The following is a 15566-nucleotide window of genomic DNA, read 5'->3' as shown; positions in this document are numbered from 1 at the left end:
TTGCATAGCACTTTATGAAAACAAAATAATTAGTGTTTTTTCTGTAAACATACATGATGGGCCTGTGCTGGAACGTCTTCCAGGAAGGTGCTGAGCACACAGGGACACCGGCGCTTGGGCGGCTGCTCATATGTGCTTAGTGGCTGCCCCGCACGGGTGCTGAGAGGTGCGGCTCCACCGGAGAAAGGCAGCTGGTTTTCCTAGGAAAGGGAAGGACTTGGGAAATAGAGCTAATTCACAAACCCAAGTGCTCCGTGATAGACATACAAAAACTCACTCAGAAAATGTATTTCTCACCCTGGCCAGTTTGGCTCAGTGGATAGAGTGTTAGCCCATGGACTGAAGGTTCCCAGGTTCGATTCCGGTCAAGGGCACGCATGTACCTCAGCTGTAGGCTTGCATGCAGAAGGCAAGCAGTCGATGTATCTCTCTCACATCAATGTTTCTCTCTCTGTCTATCCCCCTCCCTTCTACTCTCTCTAAAAATCAGTGGAAAAATACCCTGGGGTGAGGATTAATAATAACAACAAATCTATTTATCAAAGCCTGGGAGGTGGACCAGCCTTTGGCTGTCCTTCTCACAGGCAGTTTTAACCGGGCACCTGGTCCCTCCGTCGGGGGAGCAGACGCTGTGGCAGGTCAGCATCCTGTTAGAACAGAAAGCACAGTGTTGGCCACCGGCTGAAGCACAGTGAGGGAGCTCATAAGGTCACGACTGCCTTTTAAGGAGCCAGGGAGGTGGATATCCCTGTGTCCCCTAAGGATGGCTCCAGGAGCAGCACCTCGGGCACCCATCAGAAGGGCCCCAGGGGATGGCCAGGTGGCCCCAGTGGCCTGTGACCGGGCGTGAAGAAAGGTCTGACATTGTGGTGGGAAGTGTGAAACCACATTTGCTTTCTGTATAGCAAACAGGTGACAGACTGAGGACTGTTACCCCTAAGGAGCACCCAGTCGGCACTGGGGACCTGAGCCTGCCTCCTGCAGCCTCTTCTTCATCTTCCTTCTTTTCTGCTTCCCCTCAGCCTTATTTTTGCATGGCTTCTTCTTGCTTTCCTCTTTGTACCAGGGCCCCCAGACGCCCCCATTGAGCCGAGGGTTGCTCCTGGGGTCCCCGGGGGGATACCTGACGGGCACTGCTGTCCTGTTAAACTGTGACAGTCGGCGGAGCAGCTGCCTCACAACGCCGGGGTACCTGCCCGAGAGGTCCACCCTCTCATAGGGGTCGGCCGTGATGTTGAAAAGCCACACGCTCTGGCCCGTTGCCAAGGTGACCCGCTCATTGTGCCAGCGGTTGGGGCCCAGGTTGCTGAAGGCCTGAGGGGGCACCCAGTCACTGTACCCGGGGTTCCCCGTGAGCAGTTTCCAATGCTGCACGCGGATGGCCGACTGGATGGCCGTGTTCCAGATGCCGTAGCCTGCTGCCCAGGAGCCGTGCTTGGCCTTGGTGTAGACAGGGTCGATGTTGTGCAAGATGTCCACACGAGGCGAGCGCAGGCCCTCACTGATGGCCTCCCAGACGTCGTAGCCATCCAGGTGAGCGTCCTCATCAATGTGCCCCTCGGCCAGCGCCACCAGCGTGGGGTACCAGTCGGTGATGTGCACCAGCTCCCTGCACACCGTGCCCTGCTGCTTCAGGAGAGGGCTGTGCACGAACCCCACAGCCCGAATTCCCCCTTCCCAGTAGGTGCCCTTGCTGCCCCTGAGGGGCCAATTGCTGCCCCCGGCGGAGGGCTGGCCCCCATTGTCGGAGGAGTAGATGAGGATGCTGTTGTTGTAGAGGCCATGTGCCCGCAGGGCCAGGGTCACGTTGCTGACAGCCTCGTCCAGGCAGGAGAGCATGGCTGCGTACCGGCGTCGGTGCGTGTTGGCGATGGACCGGTAGTGCTCAAAGTACCTGCCGGGTGCCTGCAGCGGCGAGTGGACGGCCTGGTAGGCAACGTAGAGAAACAGAGGCTTCCTGGGGTCGTGGGCTGCCAGGATCTGCTGCACCCTCCGCGTATACATGTGTGTGGAGTACACGCCATCGTCGTGGTCCCAGGCGGCATGGTCGTTCTCATACAGGTCGTAGCCACACACCCCGGGGCCATCACACTTGAAGTGAGTGTAGTAGTCACCGCTGCCCAGGAGGGAACCAAAGAAGGTGTCGAATCCCCTGTGGGTGGGCATGCACTCCCGCCTGTAGAAACCCAGGTGCCACTTGCCCACCATGTGCGTGGCGTAGCCCACCTCCTTCAGCTTCTGCGGCAGCGTGGCATGGTCCAGCGGCAGGCAGTTGGGCTGCGCGGGCCTGATGATCGAGTGCTGCAGGCCCGTGTGGATCTGATACCTTGGTGGAGAGCAGAGTGCTGTCAGTGCAAAATAGGGATTCCACCAAAAACATGAGCCCTGGGAAGGTTTCCAAAGAGAAGCTCCCCCGCCCCCCCCCCCAAACAGGACCAGCTCCCCACACCTGTGGTGACCTTAGGTCCCACCCAGTGAGCTTCATGTTTACCATCTGAAATGCATTTGACTAAATTAGAGAGAGAGGAAGGGAGAGGGAGAGAGAGATAGAAACATCAATGATGAGAGAGAATCATGGATCGGTTGCCTCCTGCCCACCCCTCCCTGGGGATGGAGTCCGCAACTCGGGCTTGTGCTCAACGACTGAGTCACACCGGCCGGGCCTAAAGTAGTACTTTGGAAACTAAGATTTCACCACTCATCTCAAAGTGTTTTTAACATTCTTGTAGCAGAATTTATTTGAATAATCTTTACTCTTTTAATGAATTATATGACACAGAAAATGAACACGATAAAGGAAAGGATCTAAATTTCAGAGTCTTATTATTATTATCATTATTGCTTTTAATCCAGGGACCTCACACTAACTCCTAAATCATTTCCTGAAATAACTTATTTCAAGCTAATTCTGAAGCACGGAACACATGAAAAGATTACACAAAAGTCTTCTATTCGACTGTCAGAAATATTCTGTAATTAGTTAGGTCTGCCAAGAGAACGAGAAGGTCTCGGACTCACATTATTATTGAAAAACCATTTTCTTTTACTTTAACTTGTTAATGTTTCAATTGCTGTTGACATTTACTATTACATGAGTTTCAGGTGCATCTCGTGGAAAGTGATGTCAGAGTAGATGCCGTAGCCAGCGTTCAAGAAGGGGTGAGACACGGGAAGCAGAGCTAATTCACAAGCCCAAGAGCGGGAGTTTAATGTCCCCCAAACAGCAGGGAGCGAGTTCCTTCACGCTCCCCACAGCGTCTGCTTCCCTCAGAGGGGTTAAATGAATGGTGCTACTCCTTTCTGTGCATTGGGGTGAAGGGACGGTGAGTGTCTGGCGTTGGTCATTCCGTGGAGATTCTGCCATGTGTTATTTCCCCCCGAGAATGGTTATTATCACGTAAGTGTATGAATTTTCAGTTTGGGTCAAGATGCGCCTCTGAGTTCATGACATTTTAAAAGCTATGGATTCTGCCCTGGCTGCGGGGCTCAGTGGGATGGAGCGTCCTCCCATGTCCAGAGGTTGCGGGTTCCATTCCCTGTCAGGGTGATAGTGGGGAAGGGCCCGTGATGAGAACAGAGCCACAGCTGTCTCACAATTACTCCCCTCACTAGCTATAGAGGAGACGTTTTCTTACAGACTCTGGGAAACTGGGGGGTGAAACGAGGCTGTTAATTGTCAGATGCCTCGACGGGGCCATGACTCAGAAAAGAAGCACATTTGAGAACAGATCAAGGGCGGGGCACGCTTTGGTTTGGTGGCTGTGCCGGACCCTGACCCACTCCGGGAGTTTCTCTCAGGACCCTGACCCCCTCCAGGAGTTTCTCTCGGGACCCTGACCATCCTCTGGGCCCAGGCAGGGGCTGAGCTGTGTGTCACATCACGGATCAGCCTCCTGGTTATGGGACTCTGAGCTCCTGAGGGCCGGACCCTCCCCCACCTTTCCCTGTTACACTGCAGCTGCATGTGGCTGTCTCTCCCTCCTGTGTGTGTGTGTGTGTGTGTGTGTGTGTGTGTGTGTGTGTGTGTGTTTGTAACCAGCCACCTGGGAGGGGGTCTGGGCAGAACTTCCAGGGCGCCCGCCTGCTCCCCCTGCTGCCGGCAGGATTGGAATAAACGCTCACACAGGATGCAACCCTGTCTCTGCTGAATTGGCTCCAGGAGTGATGGGCGGCCTCGGACCCCTTGTGTCCAGTCTCATTCTCACAGCTGGGAACCCAGTCACCCCTTTTCATTCGCTCAGGGCGACCCTGGCGAGGCCGTGCTGAGGGCGGTCCCTAGAGGGCGGCAGAGGGCTGGGAAACAGCTAGGAGCTGGCCTGTGGGAGAGCCGTCCCTTATGGTTGGTCCAGAACTCACGGAGAGGCTCATGTGAAACCAGGACAGTCCCCTGAGGTCTGCAGTGGGCCCTTGGGGAGGACATCTCTCCCAGGAAGTTGGTATCAGTGTCAGAAACAGACTTGCCTTGGCCGGTTTAGCTCAGTGGATAGAGCATCGGCCTGTGGACTGAAGGGTGCAGACGATTCCAGTCAAGGGCACGTACCTTAGTTGCAGGTTCGATCCCCTGCCCTGGCCCCAGGCCCAAGGCCCGGGTGCGTGCAGGAGGCAACCAATCGATGTCTCTCTCTCACATGGATGTTTCTCTCTGTCTCTCCCCCATCCCTTCCATTCTCTCTAAAAATCAATGAAAAAATATCCTCAGGTGAGGATCAACAACAACAACAACAACAACAAAAAAAAAGATAGAAAGAAAGAAAGGAAAGAAAAAGAAAAATAAAGAAAGAAACAGCCTTGGCCCTAGAGCCTGACCTGCCGGCGCCTGTGCTCAGAGCTAAGGCCAGGCAGCGTGGGATGGGCCTCGATGCCGAGGTCGGCTGAGTGTCTGCTGGATGCCCAGCAATAAACTAGTAACGCCTCTCATTCTGGAACAGCCCTCAGGAAGTCACAGAACCCCATTCACAGAAAGAAAGCTGCGGTCTAAGAAATGTAAGTGCAGACTCGGGGTGCAGACAGGGCGGCTGAGCTGCAGCGAGCATCCCCCCCCACTTGGTCACGGAGACCCCGGGGAAAGGCTGAGCTGGAACCTGTGACCCTGGGGTTCAGGGACCTGCCTGCTCCCCCAGAGCCCTGTCTGCTAGTCCTCACATGTCATCACCCCCACAGTTCATAGTTCTTTCTGCTTTTTGTGGAGAATGAAACAAAATACATCTTATTAACACCCTCTGTTTTCTTTAAAGTCTTGAGGCAAATGTATACCTCGTCAGTGTGTCTCTTTTTTCTTAAAGTTTTTTTTTTTAATTGATTTCAGAGAGGAAGGGAGGAGAGAGAGATAGAAACATCAATGATGTGAGAGAATCATGGATCAGCTGCCTCCTGCACGCCCCCTACTGGGGATCAAGCCTGCAACCCAGGCTTATGCCCTGACCGGGAATCAAACCAGGACCTCCTGATTCCTAGGCTGAAGCTCAACCACTGAGCCACGCCGTCGGGCCACTCGCCGTCTTTGCAACCTGCACCCCAAGGGACCCGGTGCTCCTGTGGAGAAGTTCTTCAAAAGGACTGTTTTCTGAAACTAAAAGCAGTTGCTCTGTTTTTAGCCATTATTAATGGAGAAACAAAATGGGTGTGCCTCCTATTAAAAAACAACCTTGCCAGAACTAAGTGCTTAGCAACCATAACTCTAAACATATAGGTGAAAAGCCAGCTACCACATGTGGTCCAGACTCCCTGGCCTGACCTTAACCTGAGAGGAAGGGAAAAGGTGTTCACTGTGTGTGTGTCTGTGTGTACACTGTGCATGTGTCTGTGCATGTCTGGGTGTGCACTGTGTGTGTCTATGTGTGTGTGCATCTGGGTGTACACTGTGTGTGTCTGTGTGCCCTGTGTGTGTACACTGTGTCTACACTGTGTGTACACTATGTGTGCGTGTCTGTGCCTGTCTGTGTACACACTGTGTGTCTATGTGCATCTGTGTGTGTACACTGTGTTTGCATGTCTGCGCGTGTCTGTATGCACACTGTATGTCTGTGTGCATTGTGTACACTGTGTGTGAGTGTCTATATGTACAGTGTATCTGTGTGAACTGTGTGTGTACACTGTGCGTGCGTGTCTGTGTGTGTACAGTGTGTGTGTCTGTGTGCACACTGTGTGTCTATGTGCACTGTGTGTAAACTGTGTGTATCTGTGTGTACACTGTGTGTGTGTGTACACACTGTCTGTGTGCATCTGTGTGTCTGTGTACACACTGTGTGTCTGTGTGCACTGTGTGTCTGTGTGAATCTGTGCGTGTACACTGCATGTACATGTCTGCACGTGTCTGTATGCACACTGTGTGTTTGTGTGCACTGTGTACACTGTGTGTGAGTGTCTATATGCACAGTGTGTCTGTGTGCACTGTGTGTGTACACTGTGTGTGCGTGTCTGTACGCACACTGTATGTCTGCATGCACTGTGTGTGTGCACTGCTATGTTATCTGTGTGAGGTAGTGGCATTTCAATGTGAGATGACTTCGGTTCTCAGAAGCTCAGCTGCTTTCTGCCCTGAGCCAAGTGCTCTGCCCAAACAGGAAGCTCCATCACTCACTTTCCAGTCGAAGCCCGGTCCCAGGGAGCGTCCGAGCCCCGGGCCTGGACACAGGCACTCACTGCAGAGCCCGCGAGGAAAGGCCGGAAACCCCTGCACTTGCTCTCAGGCAGACCAGCCCTTGTCTACAGCAGGCGCTCCATGAACGGGGAGAAGAGGAGAAGCTGGTCAGCCACAGCCATGAGCATGGCGACAGGACTGTGCAGGCCCTCAGCCTGGCTCCCCGACCCCAGCCTCGCCCTCGCCCTCGCCCTTGCCGGGCAGCCGGGCAGCGGCACGGAAGCTCAGGCCACTCGACCTCCCAGAACAACCTTTCCGAGCGGGGCCCGGGAGCGCAGGTGTAACAAACTCTCCAGGTGATTCTAACTGGATTGGTAAACTGGGGGGTCACCCTCAGCTTCTACATGACACAAGCAAAGAGCAGGACTGCGCTCCGTGCCCCGTGATGTGGGCGCCGGTTCAGCCGGGTCTCTGGTACGTGGAATGACTACATCCATTTACCCTGTGGTGGCTGCACTTCAGTGAGATATTCGTTGATTCCACTCGAAAGATAAGCCATGCAGCTGAGCCAAACCATCTGGTCAACCACGTGAGGAACGCAGTGGGAAGTCACAGCCAGGGCTGGAACCCAGCCTCGTTCCTCACCGTGTATCTGGGCCAAAACAGGTTACTTCTGTGAGCTTGATCTCTTCCTATGCAATATGAGTATAATCATTACCCTGAGGAATGAGGCATAGAGAATATATATATGGATATGTATAGCTAGCCAGATTACAGAATATATCTGTATATATGCCCAGAGAGATACATATATAGATTACAGAATATATACAGATATACCAGTATACCCAGAGAGATACATAGATATATAAATTACAGAATATATACAGATATATACACAGAGATATGTATATAGACAGATTACAGATTATATACGAGAATAATATATCTATCAAATATTCCTCTTAACACAAGTTAAGTGCCAAATAGATGAAATCGCTACTCCCAAGATTTTATTTTCAATTAAATCCTTTAGATAGAAAAAATTGCATGATCAAATTCAATTTTATAGCATTATGAAGACAAGCTAGGATCAAAGTAAAAAACAAATTTCAAATATTTGAGCTGATATTTTCAAGGGTGTTAAAAACTCTCTAAACTATTCCCCGGCTGGCATGGCTCACTGGTTGAGTGTCGACTTATGAACCAGGAGGTCATGGTTCGATTCCCAGTTGGGGCACATGCCCAGGTTGCGGCTTGATCCCCAGTGTGGGGCGTGCAGGAGGCAGCCGATCCATGATTCTCTCTCATCATTGATGTTTCTCTCTCTCTCTCTCTCCCTCTCCTTCCTCTCTGAAGTCAATAAAAAATAAATAAATAAAATAGTTAAGAAGAAAAGTTCTTTTAACTAAAAATAAAAAAGGGAAGAAAAACTGGGTTCTGTCTACAGGTGACAGGGCTTCAGAGGCATGAGCAGGGGCTGGGCCCGAGCTCCTCAGGCCGAAGGCACGCAGTCACCCAGGAGGCTCCTGACTGGGGACCAGGAACCTGAAGTCCCCACCCCATGAGCCAGCACCTTCTCAATCGGAGCTCTTTATTGTGTATGTGGGGCTATCCCGGGGGAGCGGCACTCAGCTGAATGAGACGCACAGATGAGAGCCAATGAGATGCTCGCAAACGGCTGCTGGTGGCGGTCACGTGGAGAACTGCTCACTACCCTTTCCGTCTCCCTGTTGTCGGTTTTCTCATCCAGTGTCATCCTCCTCATGTCACCGTTTATGCACCTGCTGGCACTTGTCACAGGCCTGGTGGGTTCTGCCAGGCTCTGCCCAGCACGACACACACCATCTCCAAGTCAGAGGCTTGCGAACCAGACCTCGGCTCTCGAACAGCTCGCTTCCCCCGCCTTCTCCCCCGCCCCCACACCCTTCACGCGGGTGAGCAGCCAGGCCTCCCAGACGCCAGGAGAGAAGGCGGGAGGATGAGCCCGCTCACCACTGTTAACACCTCTGGGCGCTGGGTGGTGAATGTTTTCATGTGTTTTTTGTTTGTTTGTTTGTTTTGCTTTGGTTGCTGCTTACGATGATGATTCAATGTTCATTGCTTATTGTACATTTCCTCTCCTTTTTTGTTAAATTTTCATTTCATGCCCTTTTTGTCTTTAAAATGTTTAGAGATTACACAGTACATTAGACAGGAGCTGTCTATAAGAAAGATTAAAAGGGGGATTCATCTCAGGGTCTGGAACAGATTCATTCAATTTCCACTATTTCTAACAGGAAAACGCTTCGGTTTGAACAGCCTTCCAGGATGAGTTAAGGTGGAGAAAGGAGGTCCCGCTGGACCCCGGTCACTGCCCTGGACGTCTCAGGATCAAGAATCCTGGGAAAAGCTTGGTGGGAAGATGTATTAGCCCTAAAGCGTATGGGCTTAGCTGTCACCCCGACTTGCTGGTTGAAACTGAAAGGAGACCAGGCTGCACCCACAGAAAGCATCTAGCAGTCATCTCTCCAAGTTGTAAATGGTGAAAATTACGGAGGTGCAGCTCTACGTTTAAGGAAAGTTTTACTTCAAAACAATGTAAAACTTGTGTTTTCAGTCTGTTTTCACCAAGGTCGCCTCCTGGAGGCTGTGGTATAAACTGCAGTCAGTCCTACTGTAGAGACTCAGAAAGAGGGGATGCCTAGTCCCTGCCCCTGCCAGGCCTCCCGGGTCGTGGGCAAGGCCCCAGTCCTAACCATGGGCTCTGCCCCACTGCTGGCCAGAGGGACCCGGGCCACGCTCACCCCTCCAGGCATCGACCCTGCTCACCAGTCCTCCGCCTCCTCACTGGCCCTCTGTCCCCACTCAGACCAGCTCCCATGGGGGAGGTTCTGAGGTGAGGGCTCAGGGCACCAGTCCACAGGGGGAGGCCCAGGAGGAGCTGGACGAGCCTGAAAGCCATCCTAAGCAACAGTGACAGGAAGACCCACGGAAGGTCATGCGGGACACGTGTCTGGCTGAGGAGCTGTGGGAAGCTGTGTAGGGAGGCGGCATTTGAGCTGAGTCTTAATGATGGCGGGCATCTGGGCAGAGGGCCAGGCATGAGACAAGGAGGGGAGCTGCATGCAGAGAGGGGAGGTCAGTGCCGAGCACCCTGCCCCCTGGAGAGAGAGGGAGGCAGCCCATCCTGCACCAGGGTGGCCCCTGCTCCCCGTGGGCAGAGCGGGTCAGATGCGAGGCTGCTGACACCACACAGGTCAGGGTCAGACACGGGCTGTGCCGCTTGGACGCTGTGTGACTGTGACCGACACATGTAACCTTCCTAACCCTCTCACATAGCCTCCATACAATGACATTTACTAAATTATTTCACAAATATTTTTCAAAATAATATGAATCTTTTACCTCCGGGGTGGATGTGATGGGGAGACAGCAGGGTGTTTGGAAAGAGTGGCATAGTCGAACTAAGTTTCTCTCCCTTCCGTGGCTGTCTGTGGGAACGGGGTGTGCTGGCTGAGGGCGTGGCTGTGACGAAGATCACGTCTGAGTGACGCTAAGGGGCTGGGAATCAGGAGGGAGGGGGGCAGCGGTCAGACATCCCAGGGCCGCAGCGCCACGGGGACAGGTAACGTCCAGGATGGTAAGAGCGTGGCAATAAGCCCGAACGCCATCAGAGGGAGAAGGAGAGCGAGGTGCATCATGGTTAATCCCGGGCCGTGGCTGTAGGAGAAAGATGAAGGGAACCAAACTTTGGGACAACAGCAGCTTTCATCCAGGGCTCCAGGGGAAATGGGGCTCTAGTCTTGGGTCCCCATCTTTTTAAAACGTTTTTTATTGATTTCAGACAGGAAGGGAGAGAGAGGGAGAGGGAGAAAGAGAGAGAGAGGGAGAGGGAGAAAGAGAGAGAGAGAGAGAGAGAGAGAGAGAGGGAGAGAAATGATAAGAGAGAATCATGGATTGGCTGCCTCCTGTATGCCCCCTACTGGGGATCGAGTTGCAACCTGGGCATGTGCCCTGACTGGGTACCTCCTGATTCATAGGTTGACGCTCAACCACTGAGCCACTCCGGCCGGGCAACACTTAATATAAGTTCTTAATTTTTCTGAATGGAGACACCAGAACAACCTGACATGCTTGGCAAACAGGCCCTGGTGCAGTCACCAGCCAGGCTCGGAATCTGCGTTTTAACGAGCGCTTTGGCTGATTCGCTCTGTTCACGCAAGTTTGCGAGCCGCTGCCCAGAGGTAAGGGCCCGCTTATGTGTTCTGAGAGGTTCCTTGCATGGACCTGCCCAGGGTGAGGATGCGTGGGCAGGCGACAGCCCCCTGCTGCCGGGTGGGGCAATGTCACTTACTCAGGCATCTGGAACCTGCCAGGTCTGAGCCGGAGGGAGTGATTTTACATGGTGACCCCAGCAAACGTCAGGGGATGCTTGTGTTGTTAAGCTTCAGAAATAGCTTCACCATGTAAGCTCTTTCTTTATAAATGTGAAGAGATTTGAATCCTCTCTTATTCCACATAACCTAGTTTCTCCTGTATAATAATTCGGCCCTTGTAGGTTTTTGTTGCTTGTTTTTTATTTAGAGGATCCAGAACCTGCAGCACGTCCCCGTGCAGAGAATGGCCAGCTTCCCTGGGCTCCGCGTCATCAATGCGTCGTTGGGCCCAGAGCCCGGCTCCAGAACCACCCTCTCCCATCCGTGTGACGTCAAAGGAAGTCCCAGCAGTTTGTCAAGAGGAAACTGCAGCTGGGCTGGTGTGGCTCAGTGGCTGGGCATCGACCTAGGAACCAGGAGGTCAGGGTTCGATTCCCGGTCAGGGCACACGCCCGGGCTGCAGGTTTGATCCCCAATAAGGGGCGTGCAGGAGGCAGCTGATCATGATTCTCTCTTATCATTGATGTTTCTCTTTTTCTCTCCCCCTCTCCTTTCCTCTCTGAAATCAATAAAATATGTTTTGTTTTGTTTTTTAAAAAGAGGGAACTGCAAGTGCCAACGCCCCTAACTGTCAAATCCAGACAGGAGCGCCGGTCACCTGTGGGAGCACCGCTGGCCACGCTGGACATACATTTTGTGGATAAGTCTCCTCAGGAGGTGCCCCTGCAGGAAAGGGCAGGAGGCCCCCTCCGATTCCAGAGCCATGTCAGGACTTGTTCCCAGCTTCCTCTCTGTCTCTTGCCATTAAGTCACCATAACCATAAAAGGAAAACCTGCCCTGGCCAGTTTGGCTCTGGATAAAGCGTCAGCCTGCGGACTAAAGGGTCCCAGGTTTGATTCTGGTCAAGGGCACGTACCTCGGTTGCAGGCACATCCCCAGGCCGGGCCCTGGTCGGGGCTCCTGCAGCAGGCAACCAGCCGATGTGTTTCTCTCACATTGATGTTTCTCTCTGTCTCTCCCTCTCTCTCTAAAATCAATGGAGAAATATCCTCGGGGGAGGACTAAAAAAAGAAAGGAAAAGTGTGCTGCCATCAGTGCGGGACGTGGAGGAACCACATGCTGTTGGCGAGGAGCCTGAGGAGTGTGCTCGGGTGGAAAGATGAGCCATGGTGTCCAGCGCATGCTGTTCAAGAACTGTGGCTCTTACCACTGTCAATTCTTTTTTTAAAAAAATATATTTTTATTGCTTTTAGAGAGGAAGGGAGAGGGAGAGAGAGACAGAAACATCAATGAGGAGAGAGAATCATGGATTGGCTGCCCCCTGCTCACCCCCTACCAGGGATCGAGCATGCAACCAGGCATGTGCCCTGGCCGGGAATAAAACCGTGACCTCCTGGTTCATAGGTTGACGCCCAACCACTGAGCACCCTGTCCGGGCTTGTCAGTGTGGATTCCGAGATTAGCTGAAGAGGCTCGCAGAGTCTTTGGGACACATTTACTCATAAACCAAGCGAGAGTGGTTGACCTCCAGCCCACCAGATGGACGCGCTGTTTTTCCACCAACCATCTCTCCTTCATAAACATCCAACACCCTTTACTCTGCCCTTTAAAATGACTGCAGCACAGTGAGACGTCTTTCTCTTTCTCGGGAGAGTAAGGGTTTTTCCTGTTTTGGCACTGACGCTAACTTCTGACAGTTTGCTAAGCTGTGGAAATCATGCTGTAAGCAACAGTGTCTGCAAGACGAGGATTCCTACAAAATAGTCTTTATTTTTCCAGTGGAGACTGGCGAATCCAGTGGGATCCAATTCCAAGAACAACTTCACGGAAGCGAGGGCTCCTTGGAGCTGAACTCACGGGGACACAAACACCGGAGCCCGAGGCTTCCTTCTGCCCCGGCCAGGGTGGCCTGCCCTGGAGCTCCGCTTTCAAATCAGCTACCATCATATTGAACAATTTTCCTTAAGCCTCCAAACTGGATTTTTCTTAGAGTTGATCAGAAAATTCCCAGGCATATGGGGAGCAGCAGGAAACCTCAGAGGAGGTTTCATCCCCATTGACTTTTTTTGTTTTGTTAATCCTCACCCGAGGATGAGGATATTTCTCCATTGATTTTTAGAGAGAGTGGGAGAGAGAGTGAAAGAGAGAAACATCCATGTGAGAGAAACACATGGATGGGTTGCCTCCTGCATGCGCCCGACCAGGGCCCAGGCTGGGGAGGAGCCTGCAACTGAGGTCCGTGTCCTTGACTGGAATTGAACCCAGGACCCTTCAGTCTGCAGGGCGACGCTCTACCCACTGAAGCACACCGGCCAGGGCCCCACTGAGTATTCACATGCGTGTCCTGCGCTTTGAGAACTGCCGTGGTGACGATGGCTGGCCTTCATGAGAGCCCAGAGAGAGGATGTTCCACCGAAGACCAAGCACAGTCGTGGGGACACTGGCAGAGGTCACACGGCCTGGCACTCCGGGGCCCGCCCTCTGTGATGACCTGTGGCTTTAAGTCTTCAGTTCTTAAAGCAAGGCAAGAGTCACAGAAGCAGGTGGGCATGTCTTGCTTGTCAGTGAGGTAACTGAGTTCTAGTGTGACCTGGAAACTCCATCTGAGCATGCCTAGCACCAAAGGAGATGTGAGATGTGGGGAGACCACATCTGGGCTGTCTGGTTGGGGGGTGAATGTTTCCAAGTCTCGCCAGCAGGCTCCCAGCTGCGCAAAACAGCCCTAGACCAGTGCCCAGGCTCAGGGTCACTCCTATCCACCGCCACTCAACACCTCATTCATTCATTCATTCACTCATTCATTCATTCAGCTGTTCCCCACATTTTCGGTTACTCCCCTAAGTCAGGAGCTGGATCTCAATTAATCAAATGCTTAAGGTTTCACAATTTCAATTCCCCATAAAACATGCTAAGGTTTCTCCAAGACAACACCACAAGCAGCAGAAACCCTTACCTGCCCGTGATGAGCTGACTCCTGGAGGGTGTGCAGATGGGCTGCACATAGTAGTTCTCCAGTTTCACTCCCTCTGCCGCCAGCCTGTCCAGCGTCGGTGTGCGGATCTCCGAGCCGTGGTAGCCCACGTCCCGAAAGCCCTGGTCGTCGGTCAGGATGAAGATGAGGTGCGGCTGGGCGCTAGGCTCAGGTCTGTGTGCAGCCTCCTGGCCCTCCTCGCGGCCGCGGGTCCAGGACAGGTGGCCGCAGGTGAGGAGACCCAGGACCCAGAATCCGGCCAGCGCGCGCATGGCCCGTGCCCTTCCTGGTGGGACCCCTGGCCACACGCAGCGCCCGAGCGCCATGCGGACTGGTCCCCGCTGGACCCCTGAGCCTCCGGGCGCACATGCATGCGGGAAGCAGAGGCTGGCTGCTCCCGCCACGTCCACAGCCAACGACCTCGGTCTAGGAGCAGGGCCTCGGTGGGCTCGGCGGGCGCGGCAGCAGGTGAGGCACCTTCTCCATCACGGCTGGGTCTGTCTTCCCCGAGTGGGCAGCATCCAGGCGGTCAACACCGCGGCCCACGTTTCTCGGCAAACACGTCCAGGAGGGGATGGCTCATCGCCCGGCGCCTCCGCGTGGCCGAGCCTGGGCTTGGGGGCGCTGCTCTTGGGCGCGCGGATAACGGGGTCCCTCCACCTGGAGAGCACACGCCTGGCTTCTTCCCAGGCAGGCGAGGCACTGCCCGCGCTCAGACCAGCCGGTCACTCCAGGTCCGCGCTCCTTCCAGGGTCGCTCCGTGGGAGGCGCCGGCCAGTCTCCGCCTCGCCTGGCGCTGGCGCAGGGGAAGCCGGGTTCCCTCTGGCCAGTCCCAGGAGAAGGCTCAGCGCCCCTGCCCCGCCCGTGTCCCTCCGTGCGCGGGGCTGCAGTTGCGCGTCCGTCTGCTCCGGGCCCCCCGCCCCCACTCAGGGAGTGAATCACCCACGCGGCGCCGCTCCCGCGGGCTGGGGGCCGCCCGGGCGCTCCGCCACTTCCTCCCGGGCGCAAGGAGCTCACAGGGGCGCATGGGCGCTCTGGGGGTCCCTGAGCACAGGCAGGCGCGGTGCTGCCTGAGAACTTTGCTGGGGCCTGCAGGGACTGGGAGGGGAAGGCCCAGCAACACTCCGCCCTCCTCTCCAGTTTCCCTAGCTCCCCGCCCCCCACTTTGTAACAGTTTTGGGGTTGGATTCCCATCCTGGGCAGGAGGCAGCCCTACTACTTCCTGGTGGGGCTCCTCTTGTGCTGAGATGCCTAGGCTCCTCACCCATACTTACCCCAACCCCCCATCAGAACCCTCCATCCTGGTGGCCTGGTCGGGGAGGGGGGCCCTGCGGCGTTGCCCTGGTCACAGGGCGGGTTCCCAGCCAGGAGAGCCTCCCCTGCACAGACTTCCTCAGGGTGGTCTGCTGAGCACCTACTAGGGCCCACCCTGAAATGCCCCACCCTGACCCTGACTCTGACCCTGACCCTAACCCTGACTCTGACCTTAACCCTAACCCACTGCCTAAGCATGAGCCTAGGGTTCCCTGAGCCATTTAGCTGTCATTCCCTCCTGTTGCTGGTTCCCATTTAGTTTCCAGGCAGAACCTCTGGGAACTGGAACTCAGCCGGGATGGTTGCAGGGCGCTCCCCGCGCTGAGGGGGTGCAGCGCTGCT

The 15566-nt window shown here is 54.3% G+C and overlaps 1 protein-coding gene across 1 annotated transcript; it reads right to left on the bottom strand.

Annotated features, from left to right (window-relative positions):
• Positions 1 to 936: 936 nt before the first annotated feature.
• Positions 937 to 14283, bottom strand: ARSJ (arylsulfatase family member J; the record flags this gene model as incomplete). Its single annotated transcript, XM_080674372.1, is given in 4 exon segments — positions 937 to 2326; positions 13893 to 14228; positions 14230 to 14252; positions 14254 to 14283. Coding segments are annotated over 4 exon segments (1779 nt in total).
• Positions 14284 to 15566: the final 1283 nt, after the last annotated feature.

This window comes from Plecotus auritus, assembly GCF_963455305.1.
Source record: "Plecotus auritus genome assembly, chromosome: 6".
Classification (NCBI taxonomy): domain Eukaryota; kingdom Metazoa; phylum Chordata; class Mammalia; order Chiroptera; family Vespertilionidae; genus Plecotus; species Plecotus auritus.
This window is presented reverse-complemented; position numbering and strand designations above follow the sequence as displayed.